The sequence below is a fragment of the Raphanus sativus genome, chromosome 3 (assembly GCF_000801105.2).
Source record: "Raphanus sativus cultivar WK10039 chromosome 3, ASM80110v3, whole genome shotgun sequence".
Lineage (NCBI taxonomy): Eukaryota > Viridiplantae > Streptophyta > Magnoliopsida > Brassicales > Brassicaceae > Raphanus > Raphanus sativus.
Genome location: NC_079513.1, coordinates 23,558,999 through 23,577,135, shown reverse-complemented (window position 1 = coordinate 23,577,135; position 18,137 = coordinate 23,558,999). Strand labels below are relative to the sequence as shown.

The 18,137-nt window shown below is 33.6% G+C and overlaps 2 protein-coding genes across 2 annotated transcripts; one reads left to right on the top strand and one right to left on the bottom strand.

Moving 5' to 3' along the window:
- Positions 1–1,713: 1,713 nt before the first annotated feature.
- LOC130509818 (E3 ubiquitin-protein ligase RZFP34) lies at positions 1,714–3,823 on the top strand. Its single transcript, XM_057006010.1, has 12 exons — positions 1,714–1,852; positions 1,947–2,034; positions 2,169–2,228; positions 2,328–2,360; positions 2,446–2,523; positions 2,611–2,654; positions 2,744–2,784; positions 2,871–2,953; positions 3,029–3,120; positions 3,202–3,271; positions 3,352–3,393; positions 3,480–3,823. Exons 1-12 carry the CDS (start codon positions 1,776–1,778, stop codon positions 3,648–3,650), a joined length of 879 nt encoding a protein of 292 aa, XP_056861990.1. The 5' UTR covers positions 1,714–1,775; the 3' UTR covers positions 3,651–3,823.
- Positions 3,824–5,781: 1,958 nt separating this feature from the next.
- On the bottom strand, positions 5,782–7,640 carry LOC130509595 (uncharacterized). Its single transcript, XM_057005750.1, has 2 exons — positions 7,486–7,640; positions 5,782–7,022 (listed from the first exon to the last, which is right to left on the bottom strand). Exons 1-2 carry the CDS (start codon positions 7,537–7,539, stop codon positions 6,357–6,359), a joined length of 720 nt encoding a protein of 239 aa, XP_056861730.1. The 5' UTR covers positions 7,540–7,640; the 3' UTR covers positions 5,782–6,356.
- Between the last annotated feature and the right edge of the window lie 10,497 nt (positions 7,641–18,137).

Here is an 18,137-nt window from a genome sequence, read left to right as displayed (position 1 = left end):
ATAAGTTGGAATAGGCGAGTTACTCATGTTGTGAATATATTAAGTTGCATGTATTATTACAAATTCAAACTGAAATATAATTATTTTTACTATAGTTAAGTCATATCAAATTATTTTTATTTATCATTTAATGTGCATGTACTTTCATATATTTATCAATGATCACTATGAAGTTATACATAAGTAACTAGTATATTTTTGGAAACTCATGAACACATATCAATATCTACAGTAATTAAAATATTTTATAAATTCTAAATAATTTTATGCTTTTGATTTATTGAATGGTAAACTGAAACTTATTTTTAAATAATCTTAAAATTCTGAATTCATATTTGCTTTCATATTTTGATTATGGTTATGTTAAGTTCCACAAATATAAATGTAAAAGAAAATTTAATAATTATTTAATATTAGAAAAACATATAATTTTAATAATCATAAAATATAATATATCTACCTTGTTAAAATATATCGTGTTATTTTAGTTTAAAATATTTTGTAATTATTTGATTAAAAATGTTTACTGTTAAAAACTATTTTTCGTTATTTAATATCTCTTAAAAATAAACAATATTTTTTTATGTTACTTAATTATTTTATATAATCATCTAAGAAAATAGATAGATATATAAAAATATTTTTATTATTTTGAAATTGTATTGTTTGAAATTATGTTTTAAAATAGATAATATTTATTTTACTAATATCAAAATTATCTATGTGAAATTTTCTTTTATGAAATCAAATTATATATAAATATATATTTTTCAACTATGAAAATATAGATATAAATAAAGTATTTATTACTTCAAAAGTATATTTTATGTTGTTTTTAAATGGAATATTACTATTTTGTGAAATTTCTTTTTTAATGAAATCTTATTATATATGCATATATTTCGTTTTAAATTTCTTTTAAACTTTATAAATGTTTCCTTTTTATTATATATCTTATTTAGAAAATTTTAAAGGAAACTAAATAAAAAATCAATAAAAATATTTAACTGATATCATATAGGCATATATATTTTCGGTTTTAAATTTTTTTTAAACTTTATAAATGTTTCATTTTTATTATATATGTTATTTGGAAAATTTTAAAAAGAAACTAAATAAAAAATCAGTAAAAATATTTAACAATAATAATTTTAATTCATTAAGGGTATCCGTGTAATTAACCATCGTGAGAGTTAACGTGAGCGCGACACGTAGGAAACTGACTTCTCAAATAATATTATAGGGATTTATGACCTTTAACTTTCAAAGTTTACATATGGCATATTCTTTTTTTTTTCTGTAATTACAGAGTAATTTTTTTTTTTTTGAAACCTTTTTTGGTAAATTTTTTCTTAGTTTAGGATTTTAAATATTTTGTCAACGTACAATACGTGGAAGCAAATTCACCCAAAAATACAAACCAGTAAGAAGATATTTTACTCCTAAATTTATGTAAATAAAAATAGCTTTCAAATGTGCATGCATTAGTATCCAACATTAATAAATAAAACAATTAAAAAAAGTAACAGATATGTAATGATTAGTGGAAGATAAAAAAAAATCTGGCGTGTAGCCTAGTCACCTCTCTCATCATCATTACATTCTAAACAAATATATCTACCTGCTTCCTTCTTTCTTCTTGCAACTCCTCATCTGATTAATAACAAACGTCAAAGCATTTCTTCATTTTTTACGTTTATTTTTATTTTTAACTTTACAATCTTTCGTTACTCTCAAAGAATCTGAAGCATCAAAGATCAAAGCTCTAAGTAAATATGGAGATGGGTTTCCAGGAAAATCAGCAAAACCAAGAACTTACAAATCTCATGGAGATTGGATCTGGGCATTACGGGTAAACCACATTCATATCCGTCTTGTTGAAGCTAAAGTTCCAAGCTTTTTTCTTTTTTTTGTTGAATTTGATCTTTGATTGTGTGGGAGTTTAGGTGCTCACATTACAGAAGACGATGTAAGATTAGAGCACCTTGTTGTGATGAAGTTTTCGATTGTAGACACTGCCACAACGAAGCTAAGGTATCTAAATACTAATAGTACCTAAGAAATCATCTTTTTTTACTTTTGTGTAGATGTGAAAGAAAGAACAAGCTTTTGTTATAGATGTGAAGCTTTATGTATGGAACTAATGTTTTTACGTTCTGTTTCAACAGGACTCTCTTCAAACTGAACAGCTTCTTAGACATGATCTCCCTCGACATGATGTTTCAAAGGTTTTTTTTTTTTTTTTTTTGTTGAAATCAGATCGGAAATTCTCTGAACATTTTGTTTCTTCACTGTGACAACTTCTTGAATTCTGTTTTTTTTTTCAGGTCATTTGCTCGCTTTGTGAGACAGAACAAGACGTGAGTTATCAACTTTTTTAACATACAGATTTTTGTTTTTTGTAAACATGTTTCTTGACGCTGACCTGTGATTTGTTTTCTCCAGGTCCAGCAGAACTGCATCAGTTGTGGCGTATGTATGGGGAAGTACTTTTGCTCAAAATGCAAGTTCTTTGATGATGATGTAAGTTTTCTTCAATAGAGAGTGATCACTCTTTTCTTATTTACTGGAATGTGTATCAATGAGATTCAAAATTGGTTGTTTTTTCAGCTTACCAAGAAGCAATATCACTGCGATGAATGTGGGATTTGCAGGTACCAATTAAAAAAAAAAAGTCTTGTGGTTTTTTTTTTTGGTAACTGATTGTCGGATAAGTAATCTCAATGATGTTGGTTTTTGATAGGACCGGAGGAGAAGAAAACTTCTTCCATTGCAAAAGATGTCGTACGAGAACAACAAAAAACCTTTTATGTGCCTTGTTTCCACAAATGCTTGTTTCTACATCTTATTTTTTTGTTTTCTTGGGACAGGGTGTTGCTACTCCAAAGTCATGGAGGACAAGCATCGATGTGTAGAAGGCGCAATGCATCACAATTGCCCTGTTTGTTTTGAGGTGAAAAAGGAATCATACCAATCCAATTTTCTTAACCAATGCAAAACATAATAATGTCTTGATTTGTGTTCTCAGTATCTGTTTGATTCCACAAGAGATATCACGGTGTTGAGATGTGGTCACACAATGCATTTACAATGCACCAAAGATATGGGGCTGCATAACCGGTAAAACACACAAGTCTCTCAAGTCTTTTCATGCAACCAATGAAGGAAGTCATCACTGATAAAACAAAGATTATCTTGTAGATACACATGCCCTGTATGTTCTAAATCCATATGTGACATGTCTAACATGTGGAAGAAACTTGATGAAGAGGTAAGTAAAGGCTTCATAGTCTAATCGTATATCTCTTTTGTATAGTCTCTTTATGTTTATTAAGTTTTAACCATTTGCAGGTTGCTGCATACCCAATGCCAAAAGTGTACGAAGACAAGATGGTAAGGAAGATTTGTATTCACCAAGGCTGTGTGTTTGTTGTGTTATGTATGGTTTTTGATTCTAATGTGATTGGTTTTTGAATTAGGTATGGATACTTTGCAATGACTGTGGTTCAAACTTGAATGTTCGGTTTCATTTGATCGCGCATAAGTGCACTAGCTGCGGTTCCTACAACACTAGACAGACGCAGAGAGGACCTGATGCTACTCACTCTTGCTCTTCAGGAGTTCCTCAGATTGTTGGTTCAACCGGTTAATCAAGACCTGAACCGGAGCTGGTTTGGTGTCTGAATTTCCCAAGGGAGATTGCTTGTGTACTTACTTAACTATACCAGCACATATTCAAATGCATATGACGACTGTGTTATAACCAATTCGACTCGCGGGTCTAGATGATCATCTATAATAAACGTAAAAATAGATTCTGAGATGTTATGCCCTCTGAAAAATAGTTAAAACCAATAACATTTTTTTTTTGGTAACACAAAAACCAATAACATAAAAACTCATAAACTGGCAGGCATTTGTGTTCTGTTTCTTCAATGTTTCGTGTAATGTCTATTGCCAATACGTTGCGAATCAGCCTTTCCCTGAAATCAACTGGAATGAAATGGTGGTTGGTCCGTTTACTAATGTCGCCACAGTGGATTCCATATCCGGTATAAAAATTTTCATATCCGGTAAATGATGTAATGTAAAAAAAGATGTAAAAAACAAATATTTCCGCTAAACAATGTAATGTCATAAGAGCATCTCCAACCCATTGCTATTTTCACCTCTATAATAGCATTTAGAGGTGAAAATACTCCAATCCATCTCTATTTCTTCCTCTATTATAGAGATCTCTATTTTTCCTCTATTTATAGAGGAAGAAATAGCAATTATCTATTTTTTACTTTATAAAATAGAGATTGCTATTTTAGAGAAATACATTGGAGCATATTCCACTTCTATTATAGAGTTCCTCTATTTTAGAGGTGAAAATAGTAAAATACATTGGAAATGGTCTAAATGATGTAAAAAGATCAGATAACTTTTTATTAATAGTCAAAAGTAAATAAGTTTGGTCAACTACAAGAACCAAAGATGTTTGTCTACATATGTAGTCTAAATGAGTATCTTTCTATTTTGATTTTAGATCGTCTAGGTCGAAGTCGTCCATTAGTTGAAATTGTCCAAGACTTTGTCGGTAAAGTCGGTGGTTGAAGAGGTGATATTCTGTATGTTTCTGATTGTTCTATCAATGAATCTGATATCCTTTACTTATAGTAATCCATTACATATTATCTTTTAGTTGATTATCATTGTTGCTTAACGGATCGAACCTATTTTAGGCTTGATTTTTAATGGACTTGTGCTAAACTCACTTCCAACGACCATTTTTCTTGAAAACTATGCAACAAATCTTGTTGCAACTTGGTTTTGGTTTTGGTTTTGGTTTGTAATGAAGTTGTTGGATTGTATTTGTTTGCTATTTCACTGTTTATCGATCATTCACTCATATTTCGATGATATAGAATTTGATTATTTCGTATTTAGTCATGGTTTTACAAGAAAAAAAAAAAGAAAAGAAGAGAAACGTGTAGTGAAAGATGTCTTCTACAAGTTAAATTTGTGTAAACAGTATATATGCATGTAACAAAAATATAAAATAACCAATGAATAAAATCAATCACACCGACAAAAAATGGTAGAAAATCACCATTCAGCAGGGCTACTAGAATTTGGGTTTTTTTCTTGGACAAGACAATCCTGTACCGATTGACCAATTTCTAAATACTAAAATAGATCCTAAATAAAAACACCACTTACTCGTGAATTTTTCTTGAATCGGGATGTTTCAGCACTTACAATATTGAAATATTCAAGCTTGGGACTTTTTTCCGTTTGCTACCTAACAATAATAACTAAGGCGATTTGTCGTTACTTAAAATTTGTTTTCTTTAACAAAAAGTATGAATTGAAGAGTAGGTTACCTATTAGCTACGTTAGAAAGTTTATGAAACAAACAAAATCCATAATTAATTCTAAGATTTGGGTTTATACGACGACCCTATAAACCCTAGTGGGCAGTTCCTTCAAACTCGTGAACACCATATCATCCACAACCTCAATTTAATTTAAGTTAGTTTGAAAGTAGTGGTTCTAACCCGGTAAAATAATATACTGACCACCACCAAGGTCAAACAATCTATGAACCAACCTACACTACTATGTTACGAGGACAAGGAGATCCAACTCCAGATCTTCAGGTCCCACCCGACTCGAGAAAGTAGCTTTTGGGCTCTTGGAAGTTTTGGTTGTTGGGCTTCATTAACGACATCTCTCCATAAAGCAAAAATTAAATAAATTATCTCAAAGTTGAAAAATCATTCAAGCACACCCCCATGAAGGCGACAAAAAATAAAACATCTTTAATATAACTAATTACACTATGAAGCCAGGAACATAACATTACACTATGAAGCCAGGAACATAACATCACATTTAGAAGAAGAAAAATCAGTGAAGCTTAAGTCTTGAGCTTTAGATACAACATGATATACACCCCCAGCTGGTGGTAGATGGAAAAATCTTGAACATAAGAAGAAGGAAAAAAACAAACCCTAACTCAACGCATTATGGAGCCAAAACATTCGAGATACAAAACCCAAACCAAAAAAAAACAGCAAGCATCCCTATAGAAATAAAGTGAAATAGCAAACTCTCACATAGTATTAAAATAAAACCAGGGGAGTTTTTTTTGTGGTCTTTCTTTCCCATCACTCTAAATCTAAACCCTAAATGGATCAGACTCTGTCCCCTCACAATGGAGCATAATCAAAAGCCCTAATGTACAAAAGACCACTCTCACTTGACCCCTAAGTGAGATTAACCCTGAAACTGACCTATGTGATGGTATATTAGATGACTAATAGTACTACTTGAGTAAGAATCAAAACCAGCGGCCAGAACTGTGTTGGTTAGTGGAGAAGAAGTTTCTGATACTTAGTTTTTGAAAACGACTCATCTGAGAATACTCTCTTCCTGTTGAATTTTCCACAGCCATTGTTGACATTTGGACATTGGATGGTGACTGGAGGGATCTCGAAAGTCTTGAGAAGCGGTGGTGGGTGTTGCCATTGAGGTAATGGACCGGCTAAGAGTAGTGTCTGAAGCAATGGCCCTGCCTTCATAACAGCTTGTAAGAGTTTACCCTTTTCAGGCAATGGCTTCTCTATAAACAAAGGATCCATAGTCTCATTTCCTGAGACATTTTCAAGCTGAGATGAGTGTGGGTTCATGACATGATCATTGGCTGACATAAAGCTTTCTTCGCAATCCGAGGACGAGAAACCCTTGTTGGATGCTACTTGTTGAGGCTGCAATGTTTCATCTTCAATGCTTGAAGCTCCTGATAAAGGAGGAGTCATATCCTTTTGCTGCTGGTGTTGAAGCGAGTTGTTATCCAACATGAGACGTTGGCATTTCTCGAGAGCCTCGTCTCTTTCTTTGATGGTTTTGGTTAGGATGTCTCTGAGATGGATCAATTGTTCATCTCTTTTCCTTATTTCCTCATGAGCAAACATCTTTGTTTGTTCAAGATCTAGTGTTGTGCACAAAAGAGAGTGTCTTAGCTCCTCTGTAGTCTGTAAATTTCACAGAAGTAGAAAAAAAAATTAGAGCACGAAAGAAGAAAAAAAAAACAGAGGAAAAAAATATGTTAAGATAAGCTAGCTGGGACAGAACAGAGGATCCCTAAAGTTTGGTGTCACCTAGTTGCATGTTAAGGCAAACCATTTTATAAAAATTCAAGACATCAAGGATTGAGTCACCTGGTGGCAGATTAAGACCATCATTATGTAAATCCAGTTGAGTTTAGCAACTAGGTTTAGATTCAGGTGTTTAGAACAACCAAGAAGGGTAAAAAAAATCTTCAAGAAAATTCTTGTTTCGGACAGACACTATGCACCCATTTAAGCAAAAACATCATTGAAAGAAAGATAAATCAAAAGCAAAAGAAGAACATTGCTTTGGAGAGGGAAGGGAAGAAACTCAACTTTAGAAAGAGAAAGTAAAGTGTTAAAAAAAAAGAGAAAATGTAAATTTTACCTTTCCATGAGAATAGTAAGGCCAGCCAAGAAGAGCATTGTTCTGGTTATCCATAAATTCTGCTAAACTGAGCTTTTGATTCTCTTTTAAAATTGTGTTAGAGAGGGATAGAAAGAGAATGGAGTCTAGCTTAGGGAGGGAAGGACATATAAATAAGTAAACACTTGTTGGACTGTTTAAAGCAAATCAAGCTTTTTCAGGTATGTAGCTTTCTTTCAAGATTTCAATAATTAGTTAAATAACTAAAAAGATAAAGATAAAATGATAGCACATGATTGTATAATTTCTTGTAACATTATCTCAACTAACTCCACTTTATATTTTTACCGCGCAAACTATAAGAATATTATTTATCAGTAGTATAACTGTATAGCTATGAAAATAAAATCGCACAACTCAAATTCAAAGTAATATAGTTGACGGATTCCATATTCAGAGAGAAACTAGTGTCTTTTTAATGAATTTTAAATTTATTCAACTCAAAAACTTATGTACAATGGTTGTAACTCTGTGTAAAATGGATTGAAATACATTGAAAGAATGATCTTAAAATCAAAAATTCAAGTCTTCAACCATCTGATATCAAACCACAACCCCCAAAGAGCTGTTGTACCTGCCACTTCCTCTGAGAGAATCAATACAATTCTTTACTTGTTTGTCAATGGAAGAAACCATTCGGGCTTGTTCTTAGGTGGATCTCCATGTTTTCGTCAATTACTAGTGTTTTCACAAAAAAATTAACGATCTTCGAAGTACTTGGTGAATACTTTTCTTAGCAAGTAAACAGTAGAAGAAAACCAAACGAGTCATTTTAATTTTTATCCCAATACTGAAAAACGTTTTAAACAACATATAAGTATAATTCAATTCTTTTTGCAAATCATTCTTATACATTTTTTACATGAACGAGATTAAAATCATTTTAGTGGGCGTATCTTTTAAATATTATATAATGTATATAGTTTTTCTTTTTCCTTGTTTTGCTGGAAGTAGTAATTATAAACATTTTAATATTAATTTATTTTGCCGTAAGGCCCGTAACTATTTCCTGGAAGACCAGTATCATAGTTTACTGACATTGGTCTCACTCACTCACAATATAGTCTATACTCTTTAAAGGTCTTTTGTTTTCTTGTTCGTTTTTTCTTGGGATACAATACGGTTTCTTGTCTTTATCCAAGAAAAATCAAGTTCAACGAAAAAGAGCGGGAACGAATGCTTCCTCTAATAACATATTTTTCAATTTTGTACAGAGAAAGTATACGAAGATGAAAGCAATGTGTATAAACAACTAAAGATGCATGGAGTCAATGAGAAGTGGATTCCATTGTCAGCAAAAGAGGCGAGTAACCGAACTTTTTCCACCAATACATTGAGAAAAGTTTGATGGAATCCCTTTTTCAATTATTAAACCTATCACTGCTCGTGGAAAAAAAATAAGGACTCACATCTTCGTTTCCAAATTTCACGTGAATATTACAGAACTGAACAGCTCAGTTTTGAAAAAGAAACAAACAGCTCAATGTTGAACAAAAAAAAACAGCTCAATTTTAAAAAATAAATAATAATATTAACATCGCTATACTATAGCCACCGTCAATATTTTAATATAATAGTCGTACGAAGATTTACAATCTATAGTCGGATTGTCAATTTCTGTCTGCAGATCTTGCCGAGTTTCTAGAAACCGTAAGCAAATAATTAAAATCTTTAAGAAAATATATAACAACCTCAAGCATAGCTAAATATTTTTGCCTTTTATCAGTTTTGTTTATACTACTAGGTTACGATGCATGCATTTTCAAATTTCTATAGTATTCATATCCTTTTTTGTGTTGGAAACAGCCAGCCAGTTTATGTAACCCTCAAATAGTCAAATGTATTCCTTCATCAAATTTTAATATTACCAGACGAAAAGAGTTTAAGGGGTCAGGTGAGTGAAACCTCAATTTTAATTTCTTCTGCCAAAGTATATAATGGATACTTTGATGAACATGATTAATTGACTTTTACTGCAAGTCTGCAAGTTGAATTAAAGAAAGGAAAGTAATATCTCCATATTTGGGTCCCTGGGCGCATGTTAAGTGATTATCATAAATATCATCGATGGTCACATAATATTATAATATACATGTAGTGCACGATATGTTCCTACTAATTGTGATAGTGGTATCCATTAAAAAGAGCTAAAGGATTCTCTCGTTCAACAATGTACATGCAGATGGATATATAAAAGAAAAGAAAAAAGTACTTCCAATACTAAAAGTAGGGAGACAAGAGTTATCATTTCATGGTCTCTTTCACCAACATTAATCTAAGAGCATGTGAAGCAGAACTTTTGATTTTCTTTCTTTGTTCACTGTGATAGAATTTTAAGGACTTCTGTCTTTTGGCTACTTAGGTAGTTAGGTTTCCCGTGTGAGTTGGTGCAAAAATTAGATATCTTTTGTGTACTCGTTATATACACTTGCGACCTCAAGCTATGTTCCCATGTATGCTTTATATATTAAAACACTAAACTGATTAATCTATAAATTAGTTTTCAACTAAGTTTCGCAACCGAAAAGGCATAAACTCCAGGGAAAACACTCTTAACCAGACGGAACCAATGTGGCAATTTTACTTAACTGTTATTATTATAGGCAACTTTAGATTCAAATATACTACAAAGGGCTTTTATCCGAGTGAGTAGCATAATTCCAATGATCGGCGGTATATAGTATACTGTACAAAATGTATTTACTAGTTGCATCTATTTTATGGGGTTCTTGTAATTCTTTGTTTACACTTATTGAAAAAACAAATTCTAGACACAAAAATATTAGCTCCAATCCATTTATCTCTGTTCTTACGCCTTATGGATCATACAGGCCAAAAAAGAAACAAAGAGAGTTCATATTACTCGTCCACGAATTCACAAGGATTGTCATTGATCAGGGAAGATAGATTTGCTGAATCGAATCAGCGACCAGATCTACTGTATCATATGAGTTTACATAGTATTGTTATTAACAACTATACATAGTATTGTTGTCAATAACTAGTCAACAAAGATGTAGTCATTAGTTTCTTATGTTCAACCATTTAACCAAAATAAATGGACGCTACGGCTTAAGGCGAGATATGGCATTACCATTTCTCTTAAGTTAACGGTATTCTCTTTCCAATAATAACATGTGACAGTTGTGGATATTTTAGTATCACTAGATATTAAGATCACTAGTATATTTGGACTGGATATTAAGAAATTTTGGACTGGATATTAAGAAATTTCTTAATTTCAAAATTTCTTAAGATCACTAGTATATTTGGACTGGATATTAAGAAATTTTGTCTTGGAAAAGTTTATGTTTTTATTGCTTTGTGATCTTTAACAGACTAAGCTAGTTACTGATTGTCATTCATTTTGGATTGAAAGCGAACTGAATAAACATTGACAATCATTGATACAAATGTTTATGTGACTTCACAGATCTCTGTTATCACATATGAATACTATATATGTCCCACAATATTCAAAACCTAATAATGCCTTGGGAATATGATCATGTTGGAAATTTAACAACAACGGCATTTTACGGATAAGAGCTGTTTATACGAAGCCAGAAACATGGGAGCTATCCATAAATGCAACGGGACAGGCTTTGCTTATATTCTTCACTATCATTATGAATGAAACAAATGCGCGTTTAAGTTTCAAAAAAAAAGAAGTTTATGCGCGTTTTAGTTTAATCAAAATTCAGTTCCTGAAATTTTGTTTTAAGGGAAACCAGATTGCTTATTCTGTCGGCCAATACTTCAACTTCTCAATATAGTTCTAATGAATGGAGGCATGAACTACTAGCTTGAGAAAGTAAGAAACAAAAAAAAGGAACTTACCGTTGTGGCAGTTAAAAAGATTCATTTTGATTCTCCACACATACCTTTGACAACTTGTCTAAGAAAATTCTTTTCGTTTATTTATTATTGTATTATCGTATTTTATAAGTTATTTGTACGATGTACACTACATTATACCTAATTATATATATATTCCAAAAATGCTGATCATTTGCGGGAGTACACTACGTCATACCTAATTATATACCTAATTATGTATATTCGAAAATGATACATGACATCGTGTTCTGTACTATATCAAAGTTCATAGCTGTTTAAATCAAACTCTTTGGAGTATATGTATATAAAATTAGGTATCAAGTATGATGTAGTGTACTTGTATATACTGACTGTATTTGTTCGCGCGTGATAAAGTCAAGAGATGTATATAGTTTGCGGACTCGTCCAAGAGCCCGTTGCTTATCCAGTAATTAAGTAGACAGACCTATTCAACCAAACTACTTCGGGTAGTTTTTTTTCTTGACTAGGTAGCCCATCTCAGAATGTTCAACAACTTTAGCCGTCTCGTGTTGAAAACAAAACATGAAAGACGGGACTTGAACAACTTTTTGTCATGCCTTAAGAGAGTTTATCTGTACGTGAATTCTCGAAACTTTAAATTTTGAGATTCCATTGGTTGTTTGATTTCAATTTTTTTAATAAAATTTATTTTTATTGGTTTAAGAAATTTCAAAATCCATTCAAATCCATTGTTATTCAAAAAGTTTTGTTATTAGTGATTCTATAATTCTAACTAAATCTATTGTTACTGGAAAATAAATTTTATTCATTTCTATTCATAAGACTCAAATTTCAAAATATCATATGTAACCAAATGATTTTCAAAATCCATGTGATAATTCTATTCTTCCGTAAATCCAAATTATATATCGAAAACAATAATTCATTAAATTTTATATACCTTTTCAATTTTGAATATATAATTATATTTATTTTTATCATTTTGAATATATAATTATAATTATAAATATTTAAAATTTGAAAATATATTTTAAAACATAGTTTGAAAAAGCATTTTCAAATTTCAAAACGAAAATCTAAAAATAGAAATTTGAAAAGAAAATTGAAAAATCATATTTTTTTATAAAAATTCGAATTTGAAAACATATAATTCAAAATTATAGAAAGATAAAAATTTTATTTATTTTTTTGTTTTTTATAATATTCTTTATTACTCTTTATATCTATAGAACAAATTTACCTCTTTAATGAATATTTTTTCGTAATCCAAATTCATGAAAATCTATACCAATTTATAAAAATATTATGATCAAGTTTTGTAAGTCAATGTATATATATTTCACAATCCACATAATTTTAAAAATCTATCAACTCTTTAAATTTACAAACTATATACAAATTCATCTCCCAATAACTCAAGGTTCAAAAAATAAACGGTTCAGTTTTCTGGAAGTCCATAGGATAAATGTTCTAAAATATATTTTGGTAAAGAAAATAAATGTTATGAGTTGCATTGATCAATCATTTATTTGTAACATAAAATATAACTAATTAGAATCATGGAAAAAGGGAAAAAAATATCTCTTGTAAATCAACAACCGTTTGATGATCTATGCCTGTACTTGTTGAGGTTCTTTGAAAGGTTCTTTGAAAGGTATTCTTAAATGGTTTAAACCATTTAAATTGTTGACATAAGCTTGAGATAACTTAGGAGAGAAGTTATCATATGAGATTAGGATAAGAGTTATCTATAAAGTTGTTGTTATCTTAATGAGTTTAGGATTTATCTTGTGTTGTTTTACCTAATGATATTAGGAGTTGTCATGACTATATAAAGAGATGTAACATGACTTGAGAAGTTGTGAGTTTGAGATTAATATAAGTGAGTACTTATTGAGGAATTCTTGGTGTCTTGTGTTTACGTTTCAATAAGTGGTATCAGAGCATTATTGAAAGCTTAAACAAAAAACTTCCGAGAAAGACAAAGTAAGCACTGAGAGACGACAGAGATATGGGAGACAAGGATATAGTTGTGGCGACAAGCAAACCAAAGGGAAGTAGACTTTCTGCAATCCAATGTCCGATGCTTACCACCACAAACTACACAGTGTGGAGTATGCGGATGGATGTGATGCTCAAAGTACATATGGTGTGGGAAACAATAGAACCAGGAATAGATGATGGAGATAAGAACAATATGGCTCGAGCTCTACTGTTTCAGTCCATCCCAGAAGGGCTACTACTACAATTTGGTACTCTTAAGACAGCAAAAGAAGTTTGGGAGGCAATAAAACAGAGACATATAGGAGCTGACCGGGTGCGTGAAGCTAGGCTGCAGACATTAATGGATGACTTCCAAAGACTAAAGATGAAAGACACAGAGACTATAGACGAGTTCTCTGGAAGGATCACAGAGATATCTTCAAAATCTTCAGCCTTAGGAGAAACAATTGATGAGCCAAAGCTAGTAAAGAAGTTTCTTCATAGCCTACCAAAGAAGAAGTACATACAGATTATTGCTGCTCTTGAACAGGTTCTCAACCTTAATACCACTAGCTTTGAGGACATAGTGGGAAGACTGAAAGCATATGAGGAGCGAATTCAAGATGAGGATCATAATGAGGAGCAAGGAAAGCTCATGTATGCGAACATGGATGCTCAAGGAGACCAAGATGGTGGTAGTGGACGAGGAAGAGGACAAGGTGGACGTTTCTCAGGTCTTAGAGGAAGAGGACGGGGAAGGTACAATAATCAGAGAGACTGGAAACAAGGACGAGATACCTCGAAAGTTGTATGCTATCGTTGTGACAAAACTGGTCACTATGCGTATAACTGTCCTGACCGTTTACTGAAGCTTCAAGAGACACAGGAGAATGATGATGAAAGCACTCGAGAAGCAGAGGAGTTGATGGTCAATGAGGTAGTTTATCTAAACGAGCAGAAAGTCACACCAAGCAAGTTTGATATACACACTGATCAAGACAACATCTGGTACTTAGACAACGGAGCAAGTAACCATATGTCTGGGAATCGAGATTATTTTTCTGTGATCGATGAGAAGGTGACAGGAAAAGTGAGATTCGGGGATGACTCTCGAATTGATATAAAGGGTAAAGGATCGATAGTGTTCATAAGCAAAGATGGAAAGAGAAAAGTCTTGAGCAACGTATATTACATTCCGGAGTTGAGAAGTAACATCGTCAGCCTAGGGCAAGCAACAGAGGCTGGATGTGACGTACGAATGAAGGAAGACTATCTCACGCTATATGATCAAGAAGGAAAACTACTTGTGAAGGCTATAAGGTCCAGAAATCGGCTATACAAGGTAGTCATGGAAGTTGATAATACTAAATGTTTGCTTCTAAGACAGGACAGTGATTCTACTCTTTGGCACTCAAGACTTGGACATGTGGGGCTAGAGAACATGAAGTCGATGATGAGAAAGAAGATGGTTACTGGTATACCTAACATACGAGTAGAGAAGGAGAAGTGTGCATCATGTTTTCTAGGAAAACAGACTAGGACAAGCTTTCCAAACGCAACTTCGTTTCGTGCTTCACAAGCTCTGGAACTCGTACATGGTGATCTCTGCGGGCCAATATCACCATCAACGGCAGGAGGTAATAAATATATCTTCGTTCTAATTGATGACCACACACGCTACATGTGGTCAATCCTGTTGCAAGAGAAGAGCGAAGCTTTTGCTAAGTTTCAAAGGTTTAAAGAATTGGTTGAGAGAGAAACTGGAGAGAAAATTAAGATTTTCAGAACAGACAGAGGAGGGGAATTCACATCAAACGAGTTCAAGAGTTTCTGTGATAGTCAAGGGATACAACGTCACCTCACCGCACCTTATTCCCCACAACAAAATGGGGTTGTTGAGAGGCGAAACCGGACTTTGATGGAGATGACGAGAAGTATCATGAAAGCTATGGAGGTACCAAACTATTTATGGGGAGAAGGAGTGAGACATTCGACTTATGTTATCAACCGAGTGGCAACCCGTACGCTTAAAGTCATGACTCCATACGAATGCTTGAAGAAGAAAAAGCCAAACGTTGAACACTTACGTGTTTTTGGCTGTGTCTGTTTTGCAAGAAGTGAAGCACCGTATCTGAGAAAGCTAGATGACAGGTCTAGAACGTTGGTGCATCTAGGAGTGGAGCCAGGGTCAAAGGCGTATCGCTTATATGATCCGATCAACCGGAAGATAGTAGTAAGCCGGGATGTGGTTTTTGATGAAAACAGAGTATGGAAGTGGAACTCAAGCAAGAAGGAGAAGCAAAACTCGGTAATGATCACACTCCCAGAGATCCAAACTCGAGAAGAAACTGATAAAGCTGCTGAAAGTTCTAGCGAGGAAGATGAAGTAACTAGTGATACTGAGATAGAAGAAGAAACAGAGGAGCATCCGATGGTAAGAAGATCAGCAAGAGAAAGTGTCAAGCCCAGATACTTGGAAGACTATGTGCTATTATCTGAGTCAATGGAGGAAGCAGAGCGGATTCTTTTGACCATTAATGAAGAGCCATGGGACTGGAATGAGGCCAGAACAGAGAAGGTATGGAGAGACGCATGTGAAGAGGAAATAAGCTCAATAAAAAAGAACCATACATGGACTCTTGTTGACCTTCCGGCTGGGTGTAAGGCAATTGGTTTGAAGTGGATCTTCAAAGTGAAACATAATGCAGATGGAAGCATAAATAAGTACAAAGCTAGACTCGTTGCAAAGGGTTATGTTCAGCGTTACGGAGTGGACTTTGAGGAGGTATTTGCTCCTGTGGCTAGGATGGAGACAGTACGAGTAATCATTGCATTAGCTGCATCTAATAGATGGGAGATACATCACCTTGATGTAAAAACAGCCTTCCTCCATGGCGAGCTACAAGAGGAAGTGTTTGTTTCTCAACCTGAGGGGTTCAAGATAAAAGGAAGTGAGAGCAAAGTCTATAAGTTACATAAGGCTTTGTATGGTTTGAAGCAAGCCCCGAGGGCATGGAATATCAAGCTAAATCGGATTCTGAAGGAGCTTAAATTTGTCAAGTCATCTAAAGAACCGTCTCTGTTTCGAAGAAGAATGCCTAACTCACTGCTACTTGTAGCAGTTTATGTTGATGATTTGCTGGTTACAGGTTCGAGTCTAGAAGATATATGCGAGTTCAAACAAGAAATGGCACTAAAGTTTGAGATGAGTGATCTCGGGAAGCTCAACTATTATCTTGGCATCGAGGTTCTTCAGGTACAAGGAGGAGTAGTTCTGAAACAAGAACGATATGCTGTCAAGATCTTGGAGGAGACGGGGATGGCTGAGTGCAATGCGGTTCATATTCCAATGGAAGTAGGGCTCAAACTATCTAAAGCGACCTCTGAAGAAGCAATCAATGAAAGGGCGTTTAGAAGAAATATTGGATGTCTACGATATCTAATTCATACGAGACCTGATCTAGCTCAGAGTGTTGGGGTCCTAAGCCGCTATATGCATGATCCTAAGACGTCACATGGAGCTGCGCTCAAACAGGTCTTACGTTATCTAAAGGGAACGACTTCTCTTGGTTTGTTCTACAGGAATGATGGAAGACAGGAGCTCGTAGGGTACAGCGATGCAAGTTACAATGTGGATCCAGATGATGGGAAGAGCACTACAGGACATATCTTCTATTTGAACGAGTGTCCGATAAGTTGGTGTTCACAGAAGCAAGAAATCGTTGCACTCTCTTCCTGTGAAGCTGAGTTTATGGCAGCCACTGAGACTGCAAAACAAGCGTTGTGGTTACATGAACTGCTTGAGGAGATTACAGAAGACAAGGAGAATAAAGTGGTCATTCGCTGTGATAACAAGTCGACAATTGCATTGACCAAGAACCCGGTGTTCCATGGGAGGAGCAAACACATTCACAGGCGCTTTCATTTCATAAGAGAATGCGTGGAAGATGGACTTGTGATCGTAGAGCATGTAGCAGGGAAGCTGCAAAAGGCTGATATCCTAACTAAGGCACTTGGGAAGATCAGTTTCAAAGAGATGAGAGAAATGATTGGAGTGCAAAGTGTGTCTAAAGATGATCTCAAGCTTAAGGGGGAGATTGTTGACATAAGCTTGAGATAACTTAGGAGAGAAGTTATCATATGAGATTAGGATAAGAGTTATCTATAAAGTTGTTGTTATCTTAATGAGTTTAGGATTTATCTTGTGTTGTTTTACCTAATGATATTAGGAGTTGTCATGACTATATAAAGAGATGTAACATGACTTGAGAAGTTGTGAGTTTGAGATTAATATAAGTGAGTACTTATTGAGGAATTCTTGGTGTCTTGTGTTTACGTTTCAATATAAATTATGTAAGATATTTGATATTTTAGATCTTCAGACAGTTTGCATTAGTAAAAAACTAAAAATATAAACAATGAAAGGTTCTTTGAAAGGTATTCTTAAATGGTTTAAACCATTTAAATTATGTAAGATATTTGATATTTTAGATCTTCAGACAGTTTGCATTAGTAAAAAACTAAAAATATAAACAAGGTGTGTTCAGGAAAAAAAAAGATGGGTTCTTGAAATTCCGCATTTGAACTTTATAAGGCCCATTTCTTAGTCCACATTTTTAAAATGCGTTGCAAAGTCATCCAAGGCCCACTCTGAGTCTTGAATAATTAACTATGATTGTTGGATATTTAATTATAAATTGTTGAGCACACCGGCCAATTTCAATTGGTAAAATCCGTGTTCAACTCCCGGCCCGGCAAAGAATTTTTGTTTTATTTATTGTGTGTTTGTCATGTTACTAACTCATCGC

Bases quoted from the DNA above. Each gene is read 5' to 3' on its own strand.
- LOC130509818 (XM_057006010.1), top strand. From the start codon at position 1,776: ATGGAGATGGGTTTCCAGGAAAATCAGCAAAACCAAGAACTTACAAAT. The intron at 2,361-2,445 runs GTGAGTTATCAA...TGTTTTCTCCAG, and splicing joins TTTGTGAGACAGAACAAGAC to GTCCAGCAGAACTGCATCAG. The intron at 3,121-3,201 runs GTAAAACACACA...ATTATCTTGTAG, and splicing joins GATATGGGGCTGCATAACCG to ATACACATGCCCTGTATGTT.
- LOC130509595 (XM_057005750.1), bottom strand. From the start codon at position 7,539: ATGGATAACCAGAACAATGCTCTTCTTGGCTGGCCTTACTATTCTCAT. The intron at 7,023-7,485 runs GTAAAATTTACA...TGAAATTTACAG, and splicing joins CTTACTATTCTCATGGAAAG to ACTACAGAGGAGCTAAGACA.